This window comes from Leucoraja erinacea, chromosome 15, assembly GCF_028641065.1.
Source record: "Leucoraja erinacea ecotype New England chromosome 15, Leri_hhj_1, whole genome shotgun sequence".
Taxonomy (NCBI): Eukaryota; Metazoa; Chordata; class Chondrichthyes; order Rajiformes; family Rajidae; genus Leucoraja; species Leucoraja erinaceus.
Genome location: NC_073391.1, coordinates 22064575 through 22088501, shown reverse-complemented (window position 1 = coordinate 22088501; position 23927 = coordinate 22064575). Strand labels below are relative to the sequence as shown.

Sequence of the window (23927 nt, the reverse complement as noted above, 5' to 3'; positions counted from 1 at the left end):
GGGAGAGGTTGCGTAGGCAGTCTCTATTCCATGGAGTGCAGGAGGATGAGGGGTGATCTTATAGAGGTGTACAAAATCATGGTAGGAATAGATCGGTTTGATGCACAGTCTCTTGCCCAGAGTAGGGGAATCGAGGACCAGAGGACATAGATTCAAGGTGAAGGGGAAAAGATTTATTAGGAATCTGAGGGGTGACTTTTTCTACACAAAGGATGATGGATGTATGGAACAAGCTGCCAGAGGAGGTAGCTGAGGCTGGGACTATTCCATCGTTTAAGAAACAGTTAGACATCGTTTAAGAAACATGGATAGGACAGGTTTGGAGGGATATGGACCAAGCGCAGGCAAGTGGGACTAGTGTAGCTGGGATATGCTTTTCCCACTGAGAGTAGGGAAGATTCAAACAAGGGGACATGACTTGAGAATTAAGGGACTGAAGTTTAGGGGTAACATGAGGGGGAACTTCTTTACTCAGAGAGTGGTAGCTGTGTGGAATGAGCTTCCAGTGAAGGTGGTGGAGGCAGGTTCGTTTTTGTCATTTAAAAATAAATTGGATAGTTATATGGATGGGAAGGGAATGGAGGGTTATGGTCTGAGCGCAGGTATATGGGACTAGGGGAGATTATGTGTTCGGCACGGACTAGAAGGGTCGAGATGGCCTGTTTCCGTGCTGTAATTGTTATATGGTTATATGGTTATATTGTTGGTCGGTGTGGGCAAGTTGGGCCGAAAGGCCTGTTTCCACATTGTATCACTTTATGACACAACTATGAATTTTAAAAATCCGATACGTTTAAATCGTTCAAAAGCTACAACCACAACGTGATAAATAACACTAAATAAAACTTAAGCAAATAAAGGCAAACAGAAGAACTAACCTTGAAGGTGAGAGAGAAAACAACACACAAACTTTTAAAAATTCATATAACATCCTAAATGACATACAAATTAATAAATAACGTGGGTGGACAAAAATGCTGGAGAAACTCAGTGGGTGAGATGCTGCCACACCCACTGAGTTTCTCCAGCATTTTTGTCTACCTTCAATTGTTCCAGCATTTGCAGTTCCTTCTTAAAATAACGTGGGTGATTGACTGTACATGCACAGCAGGAAGACGCCCGTGCTCGCGACCCGGAGCCCTTAATGACAGTAAGTTTTAAGAAATTCTCCCGTGAATTTTATTCAAAGGAATGTGGCGTCATTAATACATGGTCAAAACACAATTACATTTACTGAGGAATGAAAAACCTTGGTTTTGTTTCTGACAAAGTATCTTGAACCTGAAATATTAACTGTTCCTCTTTTTGGAGATGCTGCCCGAATTTCCTATATGTCTCTCCCGTCAGTAGGGTTTAGAGATACCGTGTGGAAAGAAGCCCTTCGGCCCCACCAAGTCTGCACCGATCAGCGATCACCACATATACTTGTGCTAGCGACAACTTACAATTTTACCAAAGCCAATGAACCTACAAACCTGCACGTCTTTGGAGTGTGGGAGGAAACCTAAACACCCTGAGAAAACCCACTCGGTCACAGGGGGAATGTACAAACTCCATCCAGGTCACACCAGGGTCTCTGGTGCTGTATGGCAGTAATGCCACTGTGTCACCCCATCTATCAGGCATTCATTTTGCAGTCCACAAGGATGATCCTGAGCTTCCAGTAGCCTCTCATGTTAATTCTCCATCCTGTTCCCACTGCCACCTCAGTGTGTGGTCTCCAACACTATTGTAATGCGGATCAATGTGTTTGAGAGAGAGCACCTTATTTTCTATCTGTATACATTGCAGTCTTCCTGAATCAATATTGAATCCAACAATTTCAAGTAACATGCTTTCTGTTTGTCTCAGAACTGCCAAGGTCTCTTATTGATCATTCATCTGTGCTATTGACCTAATTTTTCTTTCTCCATTAACATCGACTGACTTAACATTTCATAGCTTTGGTGTGTTCCTTTGTATATTTTCTTTCTCCAACTGCCCTCATTGACCTACCAACCAAATGGCTTCATGAACAGCCTATCACAATGATAATCCTGAACATAGTTAGAATTATTCCCTTTGCCTAGCCATCTTTTCCTCAGCCTCTGTAACTTAAAACATTGAAATTTCCAATTTTATGTAACACGCCCACTTTATTTCCACTCTACTTTATTTGCCCCCCCCCCCCCCCATACCTCAGTGTGCACCCATTTCTCCCACTATTACACCTCCTCTTCCCTCCCTCTGAATTTCTATTTCACTCTTCCATTCCTTATCTGAAACCCTTTTGTCTCCTGTTCATCTCTAGTCTTTTGTCCATCCATTAAGCCTCCCTCACCTGTATCCCCCTATCACTTGCCAGGTTGTGTTCAACCCCCACCTTATCTTCCCCCTACTGCAATCGGTCTGAAGATGGGTGGCAACCTGAAATGCCTCCCATCCATGTCGGCCTGATGTCGAAGAATCTTGTGTTTGCTCAAGGCCCCAAGAAAGGGACTTTGTAGAGTGCCTTCATGATGGATTCTTAGAACAGCTTGTATTGCAACCTACCAGGGAGAAGGCAATTCTGGATTTAGTGTTATGCAATGAACCAAATTTGATGGGGCCATAAGGTAGGAGCTGGCCAAAGTTGACTGGAAAGATACACTAGCAGGGATGACAGTGGAACAAAAATGGCAGGTATTTCTAGGAATAATACAGAAGGTGCAGGATCAGTTCATTCCTAGGAGGAAGAGAGATTCCAAGGGGAGAAAGGGACGACTGTGGCTGACAAGGGACGTCAGGGACAGTATAAAAATTAAAGTGAAGAAGTACAACGTAGCAAAGATGAGCGGGAAGCAAGAGGATTGGGCAATGTTTAAAGAACAACAGAAGATAACCAAAAAAAACAATACAATAATAATATAAAAGGTACAAATTTTATCCCAATTTTTAAGAAAGGCGGGAGAGAGAAAACAGGGAATTTTAGACCAGTTAGCCTGACATCGGTGGTGGGGAAGATGCTGGAGTCAATTATAAAAGATGAGATAGCCGAACATTTGGATAGCAGTAACAGGATAGGCCCGAGTCAGCTTTGATTTACGAAGGGGAAATCATGCTTGACTAATCTTCTGGAATTATTTGAAGATGTAACTAGAAAAATGGACAATGGGAGAGCCAGTGGATGTAGTGTACCTGGACTTTCAGAAAGCATTTGATAAGGTGTCACATAGGAGATTAGTGGGCAAAATTAGAGCACATGGTTTTGGGGGCAGAGTGCTGACATGGATAGAGAAGTGGTTGGCATCAAGAAACAAAGAGTAGGGATTCACGGGTCTCTTTCAGAATGGCGGGCAGTGACTCATGGGGTACCGCAAGGCTCGGTGCTGGGACCGCAGCTATTTACAATATACATCCATAATTTGGATGAAGGCAGTCAAAGTAACATTAGCAAATTTGCCAGGTGGCAGTGTGAACTGTGCGGAGGATGCTATGAGAATGCAGGGTGACTTGCACAGGTTGGGGGAGTGGGAAGATGCATGGCAGATGAAGTTTAATGCGGATAAATGTGAGGTTATCCACTTTGGTAGCAAAAACAGGAAGGCAGATTACTATCTAAATAGTGTCAAGTTCGGAAAAGGGGAAGTACAACAGGATCTGGGGGTCCTTGTACATCAGTCTATGAAAGTAAGCATGCAGGTACAGCAGGCAGTGAAGAAAGCGAATGGCATGTTGGCCTTTATAACAAGAGGAATCGAATATAGGAGCAAAGAGGTCCTTCTCCAGTTGTACAGAGCCCTAGTGAGACCACACCTGGAGTATTGTGTGCAGTTTTGGTCCCCTAATTTGAGGAAGGACATTCTTGATATTGAGGCAGTGCAGCGTAGATTTACAAGGTTAATTCCCGGTATGGCGGGACTGTCATATGCTGAGAGAATGGAGCAGCTGGGCTTGTACACTCTGGAGTTTAGAGGATGAGAGGATATCTCATTGAAACATAAGATTGTTAAGGGTTTGTACAGGCTAGAGCCAGGAAACATGTTCCCGAGGTTGGGGGAGTCCAGAACCAGGGGCCACAGTTTAAGAATAAGGAGTAAGCCATTTAGAACGGAGACGAGGAAACACTTTTTCTCACTTAGAGTGGTGAGTCTGTGGAATTCTCTGCCTCAGAGGGCGGTGGAGGCGGGTTCTCTGGATGCTTTAAAGAGAGAGCTAGATAGGGCTCTTAAAAATAGCGGAGTCAGGGGATATGGGGAGAAGGCAGGAACGGGGTATTGATTGGGGATGATCAGCCATGATCACATTGAATGGCTGTGCTGGTTCAAAGGGCCGAATGGCCTACTCCTGCACCTATTGTCTATTGTCAGTATCTGCAGTTCCTCATGTCTCACATTGTTTTCTCTCTTTTCTAGTTTCAACGATCGGTCTTCAACTTGAAGTGTCTTGTCCCTCTTTCTACAGGTGCTCCCTGATCTCCTCGGCTTTGGCACTATTTTCTGTTTTTATTTCAGATTCCCAGTATCTGTTTTCAGTCACTGTTCATTACAGTTTGGGCCAGTAACTATAAAACAAAGACTTCATGTATTAACGTATCTCCTTTGACAACATTGTGATATTCCGAAGCACTCATAGTGCACTCTCTGTTATTATGTTGGTTGAGTTTAATATTTAATGAGATTCATGTCAAGATAATAACAGAATGCCACTATTTACTTGAATGAGTGTTGTTTCAACAGCAGTGAAAAAGGAGGTTTGTCAGCCTATTGGAATGTTGTAAAGCAAGACTGAAAAGATACTGGTATCACTTCCAGTCTTTAACCAGGTATTCAAAATTGCTGGAGAAACTCCAGCTATTGTTTGTTTTATGGAGGTGGCATTTAAAACAATATTTCTTCAAAATTGTTATTTTTTCCTAATTTTATTGACGGACATAATTTGCCAGAATTTTCTATAACAGAGTGTGTGCTTTTACATATTTCACGTATTCTTGCTATTGAGGGAGTGCAGCGTAGGTTTACAAGGTTAATTCCCGGGATGGTGGGACTGGCATATGCTGAGAGGGACTGGGACGATGGTGGGACTGGCATATGCTTTTTTTCACAGAGAGTGGTGAGTCTGTGGAATTCTCTGCCTCAGAGGGCGGTGGAGGCGGGTTCTCTGGATGCTTTAAAGAGAGAGCTAGATGGGGCTCTTAAAAATAGCGGAGTCAGGGGATATGGGGAGAAGGCAGGAACGGGGGTACTGATTGGGGATGATCAGCCATGATCACATTGAAAGGCGGTGCTGGCTCGAAGGGCCAAAATGGCCTACTCCCGCACCTATTGTCTATTGTCTACATAGACTGATCCTGGCTTCTTACTCAAAACAAAGTTACCTATTAAGTTACTGAAAATACCAGCGGATAAGTGCGTGAAATGGAAGCTGAGAAACTCAAAACCAGACTGTTCAGGTGTACTATTAATCTACACGTGGAAGGGTTTTGAAGGGAACAATTGTTCTGGAAAGAAGAGTGAATGAATTATAGTCAAATCAAGTACAAAAACAAAGATAAAAATGGCAAAGGGGTGAACTGGAAGATGCAGAGAAGATTTGCGAGGATGTTCCCAGGATTCAAGGGCTTGAGCTAAAGTGAATCAGTCTATTCCTTGGAGGGCAGGAGGATGGGAGATGATCTTATAGAGGTGTACAAAATCATGAGCGGAATATATTGGGTAGATGCAGTCTCTTGCCCAGACTAGGGGAATCAAGAATCAGAGGACATAGGTTGAACGTGAGTGGGGAAAGATGTAATAGGAACCTGAGTGGCAACTTTTTCATACAGAGGGTGGTGTAGGCGTATGCAACAAGCTTACCGGAGGAGATAGTTGAGGCATGTAGTATTGTAACATTTGAGAAACATTTGTACAGGTAGATGGATAGGACAGGTTTAGAAGGATATGGGCCAAACGCAGGCTGATGGCACAAAGTGTAGATAGGACATGTGGGTCAGTGTGAGCAAGTTGGGCCGAAGAGCCTGTTTCCACGCTGTACGAATGTTTGACTCTCTCTTTGTGATTCTATGAGAGAGAACAAGGAAAATCAAGAAAAACATGAGCAATTTGTAAACATCCCTAACTATCAAAAACATGCAAGAACAAGAATCCGAATTGCAGTTAATTTTCATTTGGCAGTAATTATTACATCAATGTAAAGGTATTGGCATTTCTAATTAATACTATGTAATATTTGCACTTGGTTTAGTTTGTGTCTCGTGTAAATGCAGTGGCTTGGTGACGTTCAATACATTTTAATTGTTCAATGAGCAGCAGAAAACTGTTTCTGCATTGCTATTTCTGCCATAGCGGCAAGTTTCAGACAGCGGATTTTGGATATTTTCACATTACATCTGATTATATGACATTGCCATACTGTTTCTTGATAAATAACACAAAGTAGCATTTTAAAGTGTGACAGGCCCTTAAAATTATATAATGCTGCTTCGTGTTATTTATAAAGAAACAGTATGGCAATGCTGGATACTCAGATGTAATGTGAAAAAAATTCCAAATCTGCCTTGTTGCTGGCAAGGGAACAAATTCTGTCCTGGTGCTGCCCCCCATTGTTTTAGAAGAGGAAAAAAACTACTGGTGGGTGTGAACTTGCAAGTCTAGTTTTTACCAATGTGATAATTACAAAAGATGTAGGCCAAAATGAAATCAGTGTTTTCTAGGGGAACTTTAGCATGAGCACTTTTAACATTAATGACCTTCTTGGGGAAGTGGAATATTAATTAATAAATAATTTTTTATTGCATCTTTAATAAATGATTAAAAATAGAAATTTAAAGCTATTTTAATAGTGTTTAATCATTGTAGGGGTAAGGTGTAAAAAGGAGGCATCAAAGGAAATGAGGATTATGGAAAATGTAGATCCTAGTTAGCTCGGGGAAGACTTTAAATTAAATTTTATCTTTGTATGTTCCTAATTAAATTTTATCTTTGCATGCTTCGTTGTCACCTTCCCCTAGCTAACAATGATCTATTCTACATTTTCCGTGACCTTCGTCTCCTTTGATGTCTCATTTTTACACCTTACCCTATCACAACTCTGTGTCTCCCCCTCCCCTGAATTTCACTCTGAAGATCCGAAGCATCACCCATTTCTTCTTTCCAGAGATGCTGCCTGTCCCGCTGAGTTACTGCAGCATTTTGTGTCTATCTTCAGTGTGAACCAGTATCTGCAGTTCCTTTCAACACACTAAAACATCTCTGTATATCAAAAACATTTAAAAACTGTCACAAAGCTTTGGAGACTTTGACAAGGTTAGTCTCTGGCCCCAGCCTGTCGGGATGTTATAGGAATGAGGGGTGGGGGATTTCAACAGTGTGCGGATGGAGGCTTAGTCACCCCCAAGTAATGCTACACCTCGCCAACGATTCTAGGATCAAGAGGCTCAGGATGACTGAACTCATACATGCACACATGGTTAACATGTGTGTAAATAAAGATTGGGGATTACTCTGAGCAGTGTCTATATCAGCTTTCCACATGACGTAGGTATTGAAACATGAAAGGTTTAGGGATGCTGTTTTGTATTAAACTATATTTATGCACTGAATTTGGTTCAATTTACTGGCCCCATCTATTGATGAATATTGCAACAATCATAAAGTCTTGCATGATTATGAATTTTATCACAGAGGTAAATGGCAAAAAAAAAGATATTTTGGATTATTGGTTTAAAGAAAAAAATGAATCATATAAAAGGCGGCTTTTCAACAAAATGCAGAAACAAATCTCTGCTCACTCATAATAATCCCAAAATAATTTGGTCCCAGATTGGTTGAAATATGGGACTGGTGCATGTGTTTGCTGACATTTATATGCGATTACTATTAAGGACAACTTTATTGTCAAACTTTTTACTATAATATTGGTGGATACAGTTTCAATCCTGCAAATTGGAGGTAGGGTAGACAGTAGATGGTAGCCCTATTTGATTTTATGTTAAGACGAGTTGAAGTCTCAATAAATCAGGAATGTGGTTAGCCACGATTTCATGGATTTCCGGTTTAGATAAGATGTTGTTATACAGTTCAGTAGGCATGTCTTGTTGTGAATTGAAGCCACATTATATATTGACATTGCTGGCTTTACCCAAGGTATATAATACTTCCTACCATTTTGATTTCATGCTATTAATCAAAGTACTCATTACTAAAATGAGACTATCATTTTTGAAGCAAATGTTCAGCATTGTAAGAAGAGAGGACAGGTATTCTGCCCTTGCATCATACACATAACAGGACATACGCCCATTAGCAGTGATGGTGGTCAATGGGAGAATGCCACCAAGTATGTGAATCATGAGGAGACCACTGGAGAGTCAGAAGAAGGGTTCTGACCCAAAATGTCACCTATTCCTTTTCTCCAGAGACACTGCCTGACGCGCTGAGATTCTCCAGCATTTTGAGACCAACATCTGCAGTTCCTTCCTACACATTCTATAAGTCAGAGTTAGGAACAAAATATGTCAATTCTGGCAACATAAATTGAGTGTGAGAATCTGTGCATATGGTGGAGGGTGCTTCCAGTTCTTGCAATGAATTGAAGAATACCCGCACATTTAAAGTAAGAAACAGTGCCTCTCCCAACAATTCACTTAGAAACATAAACTGAGTGTATTTGATTGAAATATATTTCTAAAAGTTTAAAATTCACAGCCCATCATACAAGCTGTACTGAAATTCACGCCTCAAGACTTTGTATAAACTAGTTTTGTAAATGGATCTTTAAGCAAGAAGTCTAACAGATTTGGGACACAAATTCACATCAGTCATACGTTTGCATTTTTCAGTATACGAAGTGGTCATTTATAAACTCCAGTGTGAAGTGATCCAGACAATATCAGAGAAAAGAGCTCATCAGCATATGCCCCAAAGTATGATATACAAGAGAGAGAAAAAAATATAACTGATTAATCACAGAGATAGCAAACGGTTTTCCTGAATCCTGCAGTTATCTTCAACTTAGTATTAAATTTTCACTCAAAAGAAAGACCTAATAAGCAACTTAAACTTTACAATTCAAAATTTCCCTGAAATATTAATGGAAACGTTGTGCTTCATTTCTGCTTAAAATAAAGTTCTTTTGTCAGCATGGAGACAATGCAGGGGATCTGCTTCTTCTCACTGAACCGTGGGTCTTCAGACCAAGACTCAAAGTGCATGGCCACCATGTAGTTGACTCTGGTTAAAATTTGCATGATCTCAAAATCCTTCCCATATTCTTTGAAAGCATTGCACAGGGCCTGTGCAAACCAAGAGCCCTTGCCTGGATTTCTCCATGAGTAGTAGCCTGCAACGACAAATGTTGGAAGGTATAATTCCGAAGCAAATTTCAAGCAAAAGTGTAGTAGCTCAACTGGTTTGGACTGACAATCAATGAAACACATTCTTAATATAGTGACAGAAGGTGCACACGTACTTTAGTTTGAACTAATTGTATCTATGCATGGTGTTGTCTGATCTGTTGGGATGGCTTGCACAACAAAGCTTTTGACTGTACCTCAGTATATGATTCCGAAGACGGGGTCCGACCTGGAACATCACCCAAACCTTGTCTCCAGAAATGCTGCCTGACCCATTGAGTTACTCCAGCATTTTGTGTCTATCTTTGGAATAAACCTAAATTAACTTGTTTTGAAAATATATTTTCCATCGGACAATTAGAAAATCTAAAACTTTAAAATCTAAACATACTCATTCTATTCTAAAGAGACTAAAGGTGGCATATAACGATGCCATGAGAACACTGCTAAGGAAACCTAGATGGTGTTGTGCTAGGAACATGTTTGTGGCTGCAGGAGTCAGTACTTTAGAAGCTATCCTAAGAAATCACTTGTATAAATTCATTTGCAGGATAAATGACTCTAAAAATGTAATTATTGTGGCCTTGTCAAACATAAGGGTTAGCACTACACGCTACGAATCCCAGCTGTGGAGACACTGGTATCGTTGTCTCGTTGTAGGACATTGATCATTCTTTTAATCTGGATTTTTAACTCATGTATTGTGTTTTAAAAATATATAATTTATGATGCTTTTATAAGTGATATACTAAGATTTTATATGTACTTTATGATATTTTAAAATATGCAATGCATTTATATGTAATGTTGCCCCTTGTCTGGACCTCGAGTCCGTAATAAAGTTTATTATATTATTATTATTATTATTATTATTCATAATAATGCAATTGTCCCTCATTACTAATCTATTTGGGTAGCTCTACCTTAACATTAGCAGTGTTAGGAATTTATCAATTATAGTTCTTCTACACATATATGATAGACTTATGAACATATATGAGTAAGCCATTGACTCAGGCAAGCTTTTATCAAGATAATCGCAAATCTAATTGTAACCTCAATTCAGAACAGATTCAATTTATTGGCCAAGTATGTAGGGATTTGACTTAGTGCTTTGCTTGCACATTGTAAAAACACAATATACAGCAGACAATTAAAAAAATTATAATTAAAAAAAATGTAAAAATAAAATACAATAGTAAAAAGGGGCAACTTTGCTATATATTGCGCATGTAGATATTTAAAGTGCACTTGGAGAGTTTATAAGTGTTTGGCTTACAGTCCAAGTGTAGTGCGTTGTTATGTAGAGCTACCGCTCATGGGAAGAAGCTGTTTTTGTGTCTGGATGTGGAGGTTTTGATAGTTGGGAGTCGCCTCCCAGAGGGGAGGACTTCAAAGAGTTTCCTCATTCCCATTCCTCACACCCGTAATAACCTTTCATTCTCCAATTTCACGTTCATAAGTTATAGGATCAGAATTAGGCCATTTGGCCCATTAAGTCTACTCCGCCATTCAATCATGGATGATCTATCTTTCTCTCTCAATCCCATTCTCCTGCCTTCTCCTCATAACCCCTGATACCCAACATTTATCAAGGGTCCATTTGCCAAAGTTTTAAAATGTCTCTTCTTCTATCAGCCTTTGAGGAAGGGAGTTCCAAAGACTTACAACATTTGGATAAAAACAAAAGATTTGCCTCATCTGACATTAATGGGACTCTTCCCATTGTTAAGCAATGATCTCTGGTTCAAGAGTCAAGAGTGTTTTATTGCCATATGTCCCGGGGCAATGAAATTCTTACTTGCAGCAGCACAACAGATATGTAAACGTAGTACTCTGCAAACACCGTAATATACAACAAAAATTAATGTTCAGAATATAAAAACTAAGTGCTAAGAAAACAAACAATGTCTATGTAGTTTGGAGCTTAGTTGGAGGTTGCAGCATTCCATAGAGTTCTTCTCGCAAGAGGAAACATTCTTTCCACATCCGTTCATTCAAGCACCCTCAGGATCTTTGCATGGGAGTGGGGAAGAGGAGACTCACCAGAGTTTTGCCTGGAATGGAGCAGCCCAGTTATGAGGAGAGACTGGGCAGGTAGGGATTGTTTTCCTTGGAGCGAAGGAGGTTAAGAGGGGAACATGATAAGAGATGTACAAAATGATGATGGGTATAATACAATAGATGGTAGGAAATGTCCCCCCCATCAGAATTATATACAAAATCAGTGGGCATAGATTTACGGCAGGGGATAAGCGGTTTAGAGCAGCGTGAGAATGAATCTTCTCACCCAGTGGATAGTTGGAGTCTGGGATGCACTGGCTGCGTGAATGGTGGAGGCAAGTACTCAGAGCGGTTAAGTATCTGGACAAGCACTTGAATTGTCAAAGCACAGAAGGCTATGGAAGTGCTGTTATATGGGATTAATAGATAGGTATGCCATGGTCAGCATGAACGGTGGGCTGAGGGGCCTGTTTTTGTGCTTTATGCTTTTATCTTGTTATTTGAATCAGGTTCCCTATCACAAACCTAAACTGTTCAACTTTTCTTCACAAATAACCACATTGTGTTCAGGAACTTGGGAAAACATTCAATAAATTAGAAGCGCAATTATTAGCCAAGGCTGTAATATATTATAAACTGAATTGTCTTCATTACCTGGTACAGTGGAATAGGCATACAAGAAGTCTGCTTCCACTGGGATTTTATATCGAGGATTTGCATCAGTTTCTACTTCACCAGTAGATCCCGAGTCGGTCTGTACTCCTTGATCAAATTCGGAACCTCTACAAGCCTGAAATGAGTCCGGAAAAGCAGAGTCATAATAATTTTGTATAAAACATTGTGTAAGGCAATTAACACAATACTCAATACTTCACTTTATATTATGCAAAGTTTGACATACAAATCTTTATAAGACTGAGAGCAGATGTTCACTCACTTATATGCGCTAAAATACGCTGAAGCCAGTGGCACTATATTTGGAAGCTGAACTAAAAGTACATTTAACACTCTGGAGAAAGATTATCTAACCTTTAGTGGTTACTCAAATGCATTTTCTCAGTGCAGAAAATCAGCATACTTAAGTAACTTTATGTACAAACTACATTCAGAGTTTCACACCTGCAAAATTAAACTGGCCCCAAGGGTAAATTCAAAGCCATTGCTTTTGCTTCCCATCCTTGTTTATAGAACATAAAGTATGTTCCCCAACAAAATACTGGTTCAATTGTATTGAAAGGATCTGTCATTTATTAAAAATGTATCAATAAAGTGATTACTGTACCCAATTTAACTAGAAAAGAGTCTGGCGAAGCTTGAAGAAATGTCACCCATCCTTTTTTCCTCAAGAGATGCTGCCTGACCTGCTGAGATACTCCAGCACTTTGTGTCTATCTTTGACAAGAAAATAGTTCAGTATGAATTTTGAGCATCCATTTAGTCATTCTACATTGCGATAATTATTGGCATTGTGATTGGGGCAGCACAGTGGCGTAGTGGTAGAGCTGCTGACTTACAGCGCCAAAGACCTGGGTTCGATCCTGATTACGGGTGCTGTCTGTACACTCTCCCTGTGACCACGTGGGTTTTCTCTGGGTGCTCCGAGTCCCTCCTGCACTCCAAAGTTGTGCAGGTTTTCAGGTTAATTTGCTTCAGTAATAATTATAAATTGTCGCTAGTGTGTATAAGATAATGTTGGTGAATGGGGTGGGGTGATCGCTGGTTAATACAGTATATTTTTGTGATTAAAACAATACTCAGTTACATTAATCAAATTACTTCTCAAGTAATTTCTAGAATTTAAAAAAAAATTATAAGATGTCAACAATGGCACTAATTCACAGCAAATTTATTGTTCTGGAATTTGCAAAAGGATTTAAGCAGATGTTCGTGGTAAGAAAAAAAACAGATATGTACAACCTGTGCCAGAGTCTCTGATTGTGCCCCAACTATCTCTCCCTTCAAATTAAACATTCTATGATTATGTGTATAATTGATTGGGAAAGTTTTTAAGGATTCCTACACTGATTAAGTAAAAGAGTAATTCTATCCTTCATATTTCCAAGCATACAATGAAAAGATTGTTCAGAGCAGGTTAGCTGTACAGACAGTTAATCCATATCCAATGCGGATATATTCTCATGACACATTCCTTCATTCACTTGTGCCGTTACTACAAAGGTAGCTATTTTATATTCAGTTGGTAGTGCAATTCTCATCTTACCTGATATAAAACATGTATGCAATAGACAATAGGTGCAGGAGCAGGCCATTTGGCCCTTCGAGCCAGCACCGCCATTCAATGTGATCATGGCTGATCATCCCCAATCAGTACCCCGTTCCTGTCTTCTCTCCATATCCCCCGACTGCTATTTTTAAGAGCCCTATCTAGCTCTCTCTTGAAAGCATCCAGAGAACCGGCCTCCACCGCCCTATGAGGCAGAGAATTCCACAGACTCACCACTCTCTGTGAGAAAAAGTGTTTCCTCGTCTCCGTTCTAAATGGCTTACTCCTTATTCTTAAACTGTGGCCCCTGGTTCTGGACTCCCCCAACATCGGGAACATGTTTCCTGCCTCTATTGTGTCCAAGCCCTTAGTAATCTTATCTGTTTCAATGAGATGCCCTCTCATCCTTCTAAAATGCTTAATTGAATTGTGACAATAACAAAGACAATTTTAGTAGTTTTCAAAACTCCCAGTTAAAACAAAAGCATCCATTATTAACAAAGGTTGATCTACACCATTTCACTTCAGGGATAAGATTGTAAGGGAAAAAAAGCACAATGTGCTGGAGTAACTAGGTGGGTCAGACTTGAGAAGGGTCCCGACCAGAAAACAACCCCCCCCCCCCCCCATCCACTGATCCATGTCTTCCTAAGTTTCTTCCAGAACCGAAGATAAACACAAAGTGTTGGAGTAACTCAGCAGGTCGTGCAACATTTTTGGAGAAAATGGATGGGTGACGTTAAGGGTTGGGACCCTTATTCAGTCTGAAGCTTCTCCCGTCCTTTTTCTCCAGAGATGCTGCCTGACCCGCTGAGTTACTCCAGCACATTGTGTCTATCTTTGTTATAAACCAGCATCTGCAGTTCCATTTTACACCTGCCTCCTGACCCACTGAGTTACTCCAGCACTTTGTGTTTTTTTTGTTAGTAAATCAGCACCTGCAGTTTCTTGTATTACTAAATATATTAGTAAAACAGTTGGTCCTAACAATTTTAATAAATTAGGTTCAGTACTATTGGTTTGCTTTGTACACTCTTAATTTACGTGGATCTGATTTCAGCTTGGCTTGTACTCGCTAGAATTTAGAAGAGTGAGGGGGGATCTTATAGAAACGTACAAAATTCTTAAGGGGTTGGGCAGGCTGGATGCAGGAAGATTGTTCCCAATGTTGGGGGATGTCCAGAACAAGGGGTCACAGATTAAGGATAAGGGGGAAGTCTTTTAGGACCAAGATGAGAAAAACATTTTTCATACAGAGAGTGGTGAATCTCTGGAATTCTCTGCCACAGAAGGTAGTTGAGGCCAGTTCATTGGCTATATTTAAGAGGGAGTTAGATGTGGCCCTTGTGGCTAAAGGGATCAGGCGGTATGGAGAGAAGGCAGGTGCAGGATACTGAGTTGGATGATCAGCCATGATCATATTGAATGGCGGTGCAGGCTCGAAGAGTCGAATGGCCTACTCCTGCACCTATTTTCTATGTTTCTATAATGGGCATCAAGTGCTATTGAACAAAACTAACACGAGGTTTGAGTTACTATGTAAAGCACAAAGGACACACCATTCCCAAAGGGCGTGCTGTTAACAGGACCTTAGTTCTTACTGCTCCGTTTTAACATCAAAGCACCTTAAAGTACCGACAAGAACAGTTACAGATCCCGAAGAAGTTCCCACAAAATGTGGAAGCTGGTGAATGCTAAAAAAGATTCCACCCATTTCTCCTTTAATTTGCATCTTGGAAATTCTAAATCCTTTTGTGCAGAGAGAGAGACAATACAATTACTATACAATTATAATTTAATGTGCATCATACCTATCATACCCATAAGCAAGTTAAACAACTTTTCAACCGGATGTATGAAGGTTTTACTGGTGAACCCATTTTGTGAGGAAGCTCGACACAAAATGCTGGAATAACTCGAGGACAGGCAGCATTTCTGGAGATTCTCTCCAGAGATGCTGCCTGCCCCCCCGAGTTGCTCCAGCATTTTGTGTCTACCTTTGATTTAAACCAGCACCTGCAGTTTTTTCCTACACATTGGGAGAAAGCTCACAGGATGGCAATGTTACCTGAATGAAAAAGAGTTTTGGTTTCCCCACAAGGGTCTTGCACACATCACCTCGGAAGAGAGAAGTGAGTGTCTTTATGGGCATTGCTCCATCGGTGCCATAGATCTTGCCTTCGTCGCCATGGCTTAAAAGGATGCAGGCAAAACATGCACTGTTGCTGTGGTTTTCCTGAGAAACTAAAGTAGCAACATAGTTAGGTGCAAAATTGAAACACTCCTGAGGATGTGTTCCCTTTGGATAACCAAGTAATATCTTTCATGTTGCTTAGTATATTAAATGTGGCAATATATGAGAAAAACAATCATTTTGTTGGCTCTTCCTGTCATGTTAACATGCTAGTAGCATTCTCCCACAATTGCCACATTACCTGATTATCCTTCTCAATCAAAAAGTAGGACAATTGCTACCCTTTTATAGATCGCCATATCAGACACTTGCAGATTGTTATCGTAATCATTATATTTCTACTATTTTTTTATACATAATACAAAGTATTTTGATCAAGGCATAATTGTTACTTTATTCTCTATCCTTTCAATAAGATTGAAATTTATTGATGTTAGATTTGTTACAGTAACAACCACTTTGTTACTGCACATTCCATTTACTTTTCTTATTTCTACCAGCTCTCACACAGGCCTAACCGTAACATTGCAACTACAAGTAGTTGATGTCACGCAAACCATCCTCCCTTCCATTGACTACACTTCCTGCTACCTTGCCAAGGCCATCAGCATCATCATGGATGTCTCACCACTGTCACTCCCTCTTCTCACCTCTCCCATCAAGCATGACGTACATAGGTTTTTAAAATGCATATCTCCAGATACACGGACAGTTTCTAGCCAGTTATTATCAAGCAATTGAACCGCCCTCTCACCAGCTAGAATGGTCCTGGCCATTCTGGACATCTACCCCATGGGAGACGTTCAAACTATCTTCAATTCGACTTTATCTTGCTGTAAACATTATACCCTTTTTCCTGTCTCTGCACTGCAGACGGCTTGATTGCAATCATGTATAGTCTTTTATTGAATAGATAGCAGGCAACAAAAAGCTTTTCACAGTCCTTCGGTGCACATGACAATAATAAACTAACCTTCCCTCTCGTGTCGTGCAGGGTTAGAGTTTAATGGGCACCACTTCAGTCAAATTACTAACTTTTACCTTACTAATTGTATCAAGAGATGGGCAACACAACTGATACTGATATAATTCCCTTCCAATATCCCATTTCAGAAAAGATTTATATGCAATTGTCAGAATGCCTGCAAGTTGTAACAGTTTTGAGGTGAGACAGAAAGTCCCCATTTTGTATTCGGGGAAAACACAATTCATAAGCCATAAAAAGTAATCCCATAGTGATAGGTATTATAATGTATAACTCAAATAGGGAATTACTGTGTAAATTACACATTTTCAGGGCAAGTTTTTTAAAAATATATCCACCATTTTTCGATCATCTGCTGGAGAAACTCAGCAGGATGGGCACTATCTGTGAAAAGAGAAACAGTCAACATTTTGGGTTCAAATCTGATGAAGGGTCTCAGACTCTAAACGCTAACTGTTTCTCTTTTGCACATTTGCTGCCTAAGCTGCTGAGTATTTCCAGCATTTTCTGTTTTTGTTTCAGATTTCCAGCACCAATATTTTTTTCCTGATTTTCTATCAGTTAAATAATTTGCTTAGCATTTTATTGTTTGAGGTTGATTATTTTTTTCTTTTTACAGCTGGAGGTTGACATTTTTTTCCTTTAACCAAACACAGCTAGAGCTTTCAACAAAATGATAGTCGGGGAATGTAATTAATTCTAAAATAGCTTGGAATATCAGCGCAACATTTGGGAACATACATGCTTAACATGTAACAGTTAGTGTACTGAATAGTATCAAAAAAAAGATAGTTGTAATTAGATATTTTTGCTTAATCAACTAATCCAAAGCTTGGACATTTACTCACCATCTTGCAGTTTGTTCTTCATCTGATAACAAGTCTGATCATTTAAAACGTCAACGTGGAAACCCAGAGAGTTAAAACACCTGAGCAGATTTCCAGCATCAATGTCTGTGCCGTTACGCACATTCATTTCTAGAAAACAACGCATATGAAAACAATGCATATGACAATAAAGGACTATTCAACCATTGAACCATTATGACCTGAATAGCTGAATTTGCCAGAGTAAATTCAGACATCAGAATAGCTTACAATAAATCTTCAAAAGTTATTGTGAGCACAGGTGTAATTTTCGCTAACCTTGGATCCTTTGAGGAAGTGAAAACTAGGACTTTGGGTATTAATCGATAGAACAAATAAGAAATCTGCCATATTTATGGAGACCGAATCTTTGTCTCAACGTAACAAGCTGGAATGAAGAGTCATGGTCATTCGAAATTGTTGGTTAATTGCATTCGCAGAAGTATACACTTGTTTAGTTTATAAAGCTATGGACGGTTTGACAGCTTGGTGCTTGTGAAGGTTAAGTTCTTATTCTGACTTTGTTTTTCTGGAAGCAATGCTGGTCAGTGAGTTGCAATTACGTGCCTGCTCATCGTTTCCAGGGATTTATTCTATTTTATGTCCTTTAGAATATAAATAATACATTTTATTGTGATCATTCAACTTTTTTCTGTTTCTAAATTACGCATTGCTTGCATTTTCCTACTCAGTCGATACAGATTGAAGCTAGTTCTCATTACCGTGGGACCAAAGGGCATACGTGCATTGCAAGTCGTTATAGAGTCGCTATCAGTGTGACTCAAACCAGCTTCCAACACACACTCAATTAGAGGTTGATTTATATATTCTGCTACTTGCAGAATTGGGCAATGATCTTTGGCTTTGTATAAGAAACAGTAATACAGGTTGAAAAACATGATGGAGCAAGAGGCTGGCATACAAACATTGCAACAGTTATTTACATAGCAGGCATAATGTAGATCTACTTGATAGCTTGATTCTCCTCTGGAATTACCAATGTTCCCGTCATTAGCAAAGGGGGGTTTAAAAAAAATCATTTCCTGATGCCAATGACTGGAAATAGCATTGGATAGCAGGGATGACGATCCTGCTTTTTCTTCAAGTTAGAGTCCCAATGCAACAGCCCAGAGGAAGGTGTTTGTCAAAGCAAGTAGGAGGTCCACTTCCTTTTCCTGGACTTTGCCTGGTGGGGCATTCAGAGAAAAGGCTGTACCTGCCCCACTCATTAAGTGCCCCCCTTCTCATTACCTGCCGCCCTCCTCCTTAACTGAGGGGGGTCAGAGTAATCCAGCTGTCCTTTAGGCGAGTTTAATTTAATGGCTTCAGTAGCTTTGACCATGTGATCAAACTCAGCATTTGGGCCTTCACCCTGCCTACAACAGGAAACTCATTTGTTTTCTATTTTTTCCTTGAGTCCTGACAAAGGGTCATCGACCAGAAATCTTAATGCTGTTTTTCTTTCCACATATACCTCTGGAACTTTAGTTTAGTTTAATTTTGAGATACAGCGTTAAAACAGGCCCCCCGGCCCACTGAGTTCACACCGACCATCGATCATCCGTATGCTAGCTGTACGTTATCCCGCTTTCACGTCCTACACACTAAGGGCAATTTACAGAAGCCAATTAACCTACAAACCTGCATGTCCTTCGACTGTGGGAGGAAACCGGAGCACCCAGAGAAACCCCAGAGGAATTGCTGAGTGCAACTGGCATTTTCTGTTTGAAGTTCAGATTCCCAGCATCTGGAGCCGTTTGGTTTTCACTGTAGCCACTTTCCTCTGGCTTTAAATACCTAATGCGCTCGGAGACAAAACTTGGTCATTTGCATCTTTTCAACAACGAACAGCGTTTTCCCCATTCACACCAAAATCTACAGCTTCAGGCAACTCACTGTCCGTGTGTTAGAAGAGGCCAAGGTTACTCTGCTGTCTAAAGAAGGGTCTCAACCCAAAACGTCAGTCTGAGAAAGGGTCTCGTCTCGATTTGTCACCCATTCTTTCTCTCCAGAGATGCTGCCTGTCCCGCTGAGTTACTCCAGCTTTTTGTGTCCATCTTTGGTTTAAACCAGCATCTGTAGTACTTTCTTACACATTATTCTGCTGTGATATTGGTTCCATTTTTCCTCTCTCCATTAGCAGAGCTGAATCAGCTGGATATGTTCTGCAGCACTGCATTTTACAACATTTACATACTATCTGCCCTTATTTTATAGCTTTCAAGAATAAAGGATCACATTCTCGCTCGCTAACTGTTACTATTGATTCCCCAAATAATGACCATTTGCAGTTTCTCCCTAAAGAAACTCTGACCACCCTATCCTTATGAGATCCCCCCCCTTCTTCTATCCATCCCTTCTCCATCCTGCATGCAACTTAATACTAACTTTCAAAAAGCCTCTTAAACAGCACTATTGTACCTGCCTTTATCACTACCCAGGCACCCACCACCCTCTGTGTATGAAAGCTTGCTCTGTACATTTCCTTTCAACTTTGTCACTTTCACCTTAAAGCTTTTTTTCCTCTAGTCTTTGACATTTCCACCCTGGGAAAAAGGTTCTAACTGGGGCGGCATGGAGATGAAGTGGTAGAGTTGCCGCCTTATAATGCCAGAAACCTGGGTTCGATCCTGACTACGGGTGCTTGTCCGTACGGAATTTATACGTTCTCCCTGTGATTTGCATGGGTTTTCTCCAGGGTCACCGGTTTCCTCCAACATACAGGTTTGTGGGCTAATTGTCTTGGTAAAATTGTAAATTGTCCATGGTGTATGTAGGATAGTGTTAATGTACGGGATTCGCTGTTTGCTGTGGACTCAGTGGGCCAAAGGGCCTGTTTCCGCGCTGTATCTCTAAACCAAACTAAAAACTAAACTGTCTACCCTGCTGAATGTTTCCAATCATTGGTCTTTTTATTTTGGATTTCTAACATCAGCAGTTTGTTTTTTCTTATTTTAATTTCCCTGTTTGCATTGGATTCCATTTTACAGAAGCTAAGTACACATTATGCAATACCATTAGTCAATTACTAGTATGGGAATTTAACTTCTGTCTTTCTCACGCTCTATATTACCCTTTTACATCCTTTGGCAATGTTCTATCACAATGGGAATCCTCAACGAGAACAGTAGTTTACTTGCTGGGAAAAAGCCAAGTCGATTTTTTATTTTTTATTATAAAGTATAAAGATGGGACGTATTATCCCCTTCCCATTCCCATATTGACCTTTCTGTCCTGGGCCTCCTCCATTGTCAGAGTGAGGCCACAGGCAAAGTGGAGGAACAACACTTCACATTCCGCTGGGTAGCTTACAACCCAATGGTATGAATGTTGATTTCTCCAACTTTAGATAACCACTAAAAACACCCCCTCACCCTCCCCTTTCTCACCCATATCCCCTCCAATTTATTCTTCCACCCTACCCCCCCCCCCCCCGTGCCCCACCTGGATTTGCATCCATTTTGCCCCTCCCCCTCTACCCATATTCCTTCCTCCGGCTCCACAATTCACAACTCTTCATTCCTTTTGTCTCACATCCTGTTTTAATGCTCTCCGCCTGTGTTCATCTGTTACCCATCACGTTTTGTCCTGTCTCTCCTCTCTCCCAGTTTTCTCCCTCCCACCTAATCCGCACAATCCCTTACAAACAGTCTGAAGAAGGATTCCGACCCGAAATGTCACCTATACATACTCTGCAGAGATGCTGCCTGACCCGCTCAGTTACTCCAGCAATTTGAATTAAATTAATCCTATTAAGATGCAATTGTAAACATTACATGTATCCCCAACCTCTAATGGCCAAACAATAATCCACTGAGGGCAGAGTTACTTTTCTTAACCTAAATCAATGCAGTTTAGTAATCTCTTACAGTCATACAGCGTGGTAATAGGCCCTTTAGCCCATGCTGACCAATATGCCGCATCTACACTAGTCCCACCCTCCTGCGTTTGGCCACTATCTTCCAAACATATCCTATCCATGCACCTGTCTAAATGTTTCTCAAAAGTTGCAATAGTATCTGCCTCAACTAGCTCCTCAGGCAGGCTATTCCATACACCCACCGCCATTTGTTTAAAAAGGTTACCCATCAGGTTCCTATTAAATCTTTGCCCCTTCACCTTAAATATATGTCCTCTGGTTCTTGATTACCCTACTCTGGGCAAAAGGTTATGTGCGTTTACCCGATCATAAATTCATAAGTTGTGGAAGCAGAATTTGGCCTAACAAGTTTTCTCAGCCATTTAATCATGGCTGATCTATCTTTCCCTCTCAAACCCATTCTCCTGCCTTCTCCCCATAACCCTGTAATCAAGAATCTGTCAATCTCCACCATAAAAATATCCATTGACAGCCTCCACAGCCTTCTGTGGCAATGAATTCCAAATCTATTCCTCTCATGATTCTGAACATATCTATAAGATCACCAACATCCTCCTACTCTCAAAACAGTGTGGATTGTTACAAAAGTGATACAATACCTGTTACATCATCGAAATTCTTATTATTAATAATAATGCATTTTCCTAGTTTTTTGAAGTTCATATTATACAGGAATGGGGGTGCTATAATCCGTGTGTGACGATCAGATATTTCAGGATCCTGCCCTTGTTCATCTTTTGTTTTTTTCTTGCTGAATGGAAAACAGAAAAAAAAAATTACAATCCATGAAATGTACCATCCTTACTTTCACAATAATGGTTTTCCGGGCCCCAAGGGATAGGAGTAGAATTAGGCCATTCGGCCCATCAAGTCTACCCCACCATTCAATCATGACTGATCTATCTCTTCCTCCTAACCCCATTCTCCTCCCTTCTCCCCATAACCTCTGACACCTGCACTAATCAATAATCTATCTATCTCTGCCTTAAAAATATCCACTGACTTGGCCTCCACAGCCTTCTGCGGCAAATAGTTCCACAGATTCACCACCTTCTGACTAAAAGACCTTTAATTCTGAGGCTATGACCTCTAGTCCTAGACTCTCCCACTAGTGGAAACATCACCCTGAATACTAATTGACCTTGGTCAATACTAGGTCATCTTGAATACTAATTGGCCTTGTGTGACAGATATTTAGCTGTTATGCGGCAAATGCATTGTGCACTGGCCATTTTAAAACTCCAATTGCCACACCCTGGCAGTCAAAAATGATATGCCCCTGTCCCACTTAGGAGACATGAATGGAAACCTCTGGAGACTTTGCGCCCCACCCAAGGTTTCCGTGCGGTTCCCGGAGGTTTTTGTCAGTCTCCCTAATGGTTGAAAGTGGTTTCCGCTTCTTCTATGTTCCTGCGATTATTTCATAAAATTCATGTTTCATATTATATTGTTGTGATTTATGACTGTTGGCAGATCAATTTCCCTCCTGGGTTGTATCGTATTGTAGAACGGATGCAAGGACAATAACAATTCTGGTTTTTGATCATATATTGGTAACTCTAGGTGTGTATGAATGAACTGCAGATGCTAGTTTAAACCGAAGATACAAAATGCTGGGGTAACTCAGCGGGACAGGCAGCATCCCTGGAGGGAAGGAATGGATGGCATTTCAGGTCGAGACCCTTCTTTACAACTCTAGTTCTGACTATAACTCAATATATAAGTTATTTATATAACTCTAGGTTTGCCCACAGCCAAAGGATTCAGAACGACCATGGTCATAAACAGGATTGTACTGTTGCCAGAGTATAGGGACAGGTCGCTCAGAGCCTGGTGACGTTTGGGTGAGGTACGGAAGTTGGAAGATCTACAATGTTTGGATGGTGGTGATGGGCAAAAGTGGTGCATTCCAGGACAAGGGGTCACAGCTTAAGGATAAAGGGGAAATCCTTTAAAACCGAGATGAGAAGAACTTTTTTCACACAGAGAGTGGTGAATCTCTGGAACTCTCTGCACAGAGGGTAGTTGAGGCCAGTTCATTGGCTATATTTAAGAGGGAGTTAGATGTGGCCCTTGTGGCTAAGGGGATCAGGGGGTATGGAGAGAAGGCAGGGACGGGATACTGAGTTGGATGATCAGCCATGATCATATTGAATGGCGGTGCAGGCTCGAAGGGCCGAATGGCCTACTCCTGCACCTAATTTCTATGGTGTTTCTATTGTAAATGACAGGGATGAGGGGGAATACACTTGACCTGACACTCACGGCAAGCGAGCCACTCCAAAGTTCTGCTGAGATGACCATGGACTGCCCGATGATAGGCTATCCTGGGACAGAGGTACAGGTTTCCCTGCACTGCTACAAAGAAGCACTGCACGAGGAATGATTTCAGTAGCAATGATGGTAAAGCAAACCCAATACAGTGACTCACGGTGACAATCCTGTGCTTCAGCAAATGCTGCTT

General features: G+C 40.7%; 1 protein-coding gene across 1 annotated transcript in view; it reads right to left on the bottom strand.

The window, feature by feature from the left end:
* Window positions 1-8620: 8620 nt before the first annotated feature.
* Window positions 8621-23927, bottom strand: part of casp7 (caspase 7, apoptosis-related cysteine peptidase) — a 54333-nt gene continuing 39026 nt past the window's right edge. Inside the window, exons 3-7 of the mRNA XM_055646890.1 lie at window positions 22063-22214; window positions 17566-17694; window positions 15607-15782; window positions 11969-12104; window positions 8621-9297 (exon numbers count right to left, since the gene is read on the bottom strand). Coding sequence (XP_055502865.1) covers window positions 9065-9297; window positions 11969-12104; window positions 15607-15782; window positions 17566-17694; window positions 22063-22214 — 826 coding nt within the window. The 3' untranslated portion in view covers window positions 8621-9064. The remainder of the gene's footprint in view (window positions 9298-11968; window positions 12105-15606; window positions 15783-17565; window positions 17695-22062; window positions 22215-23927) is intronic.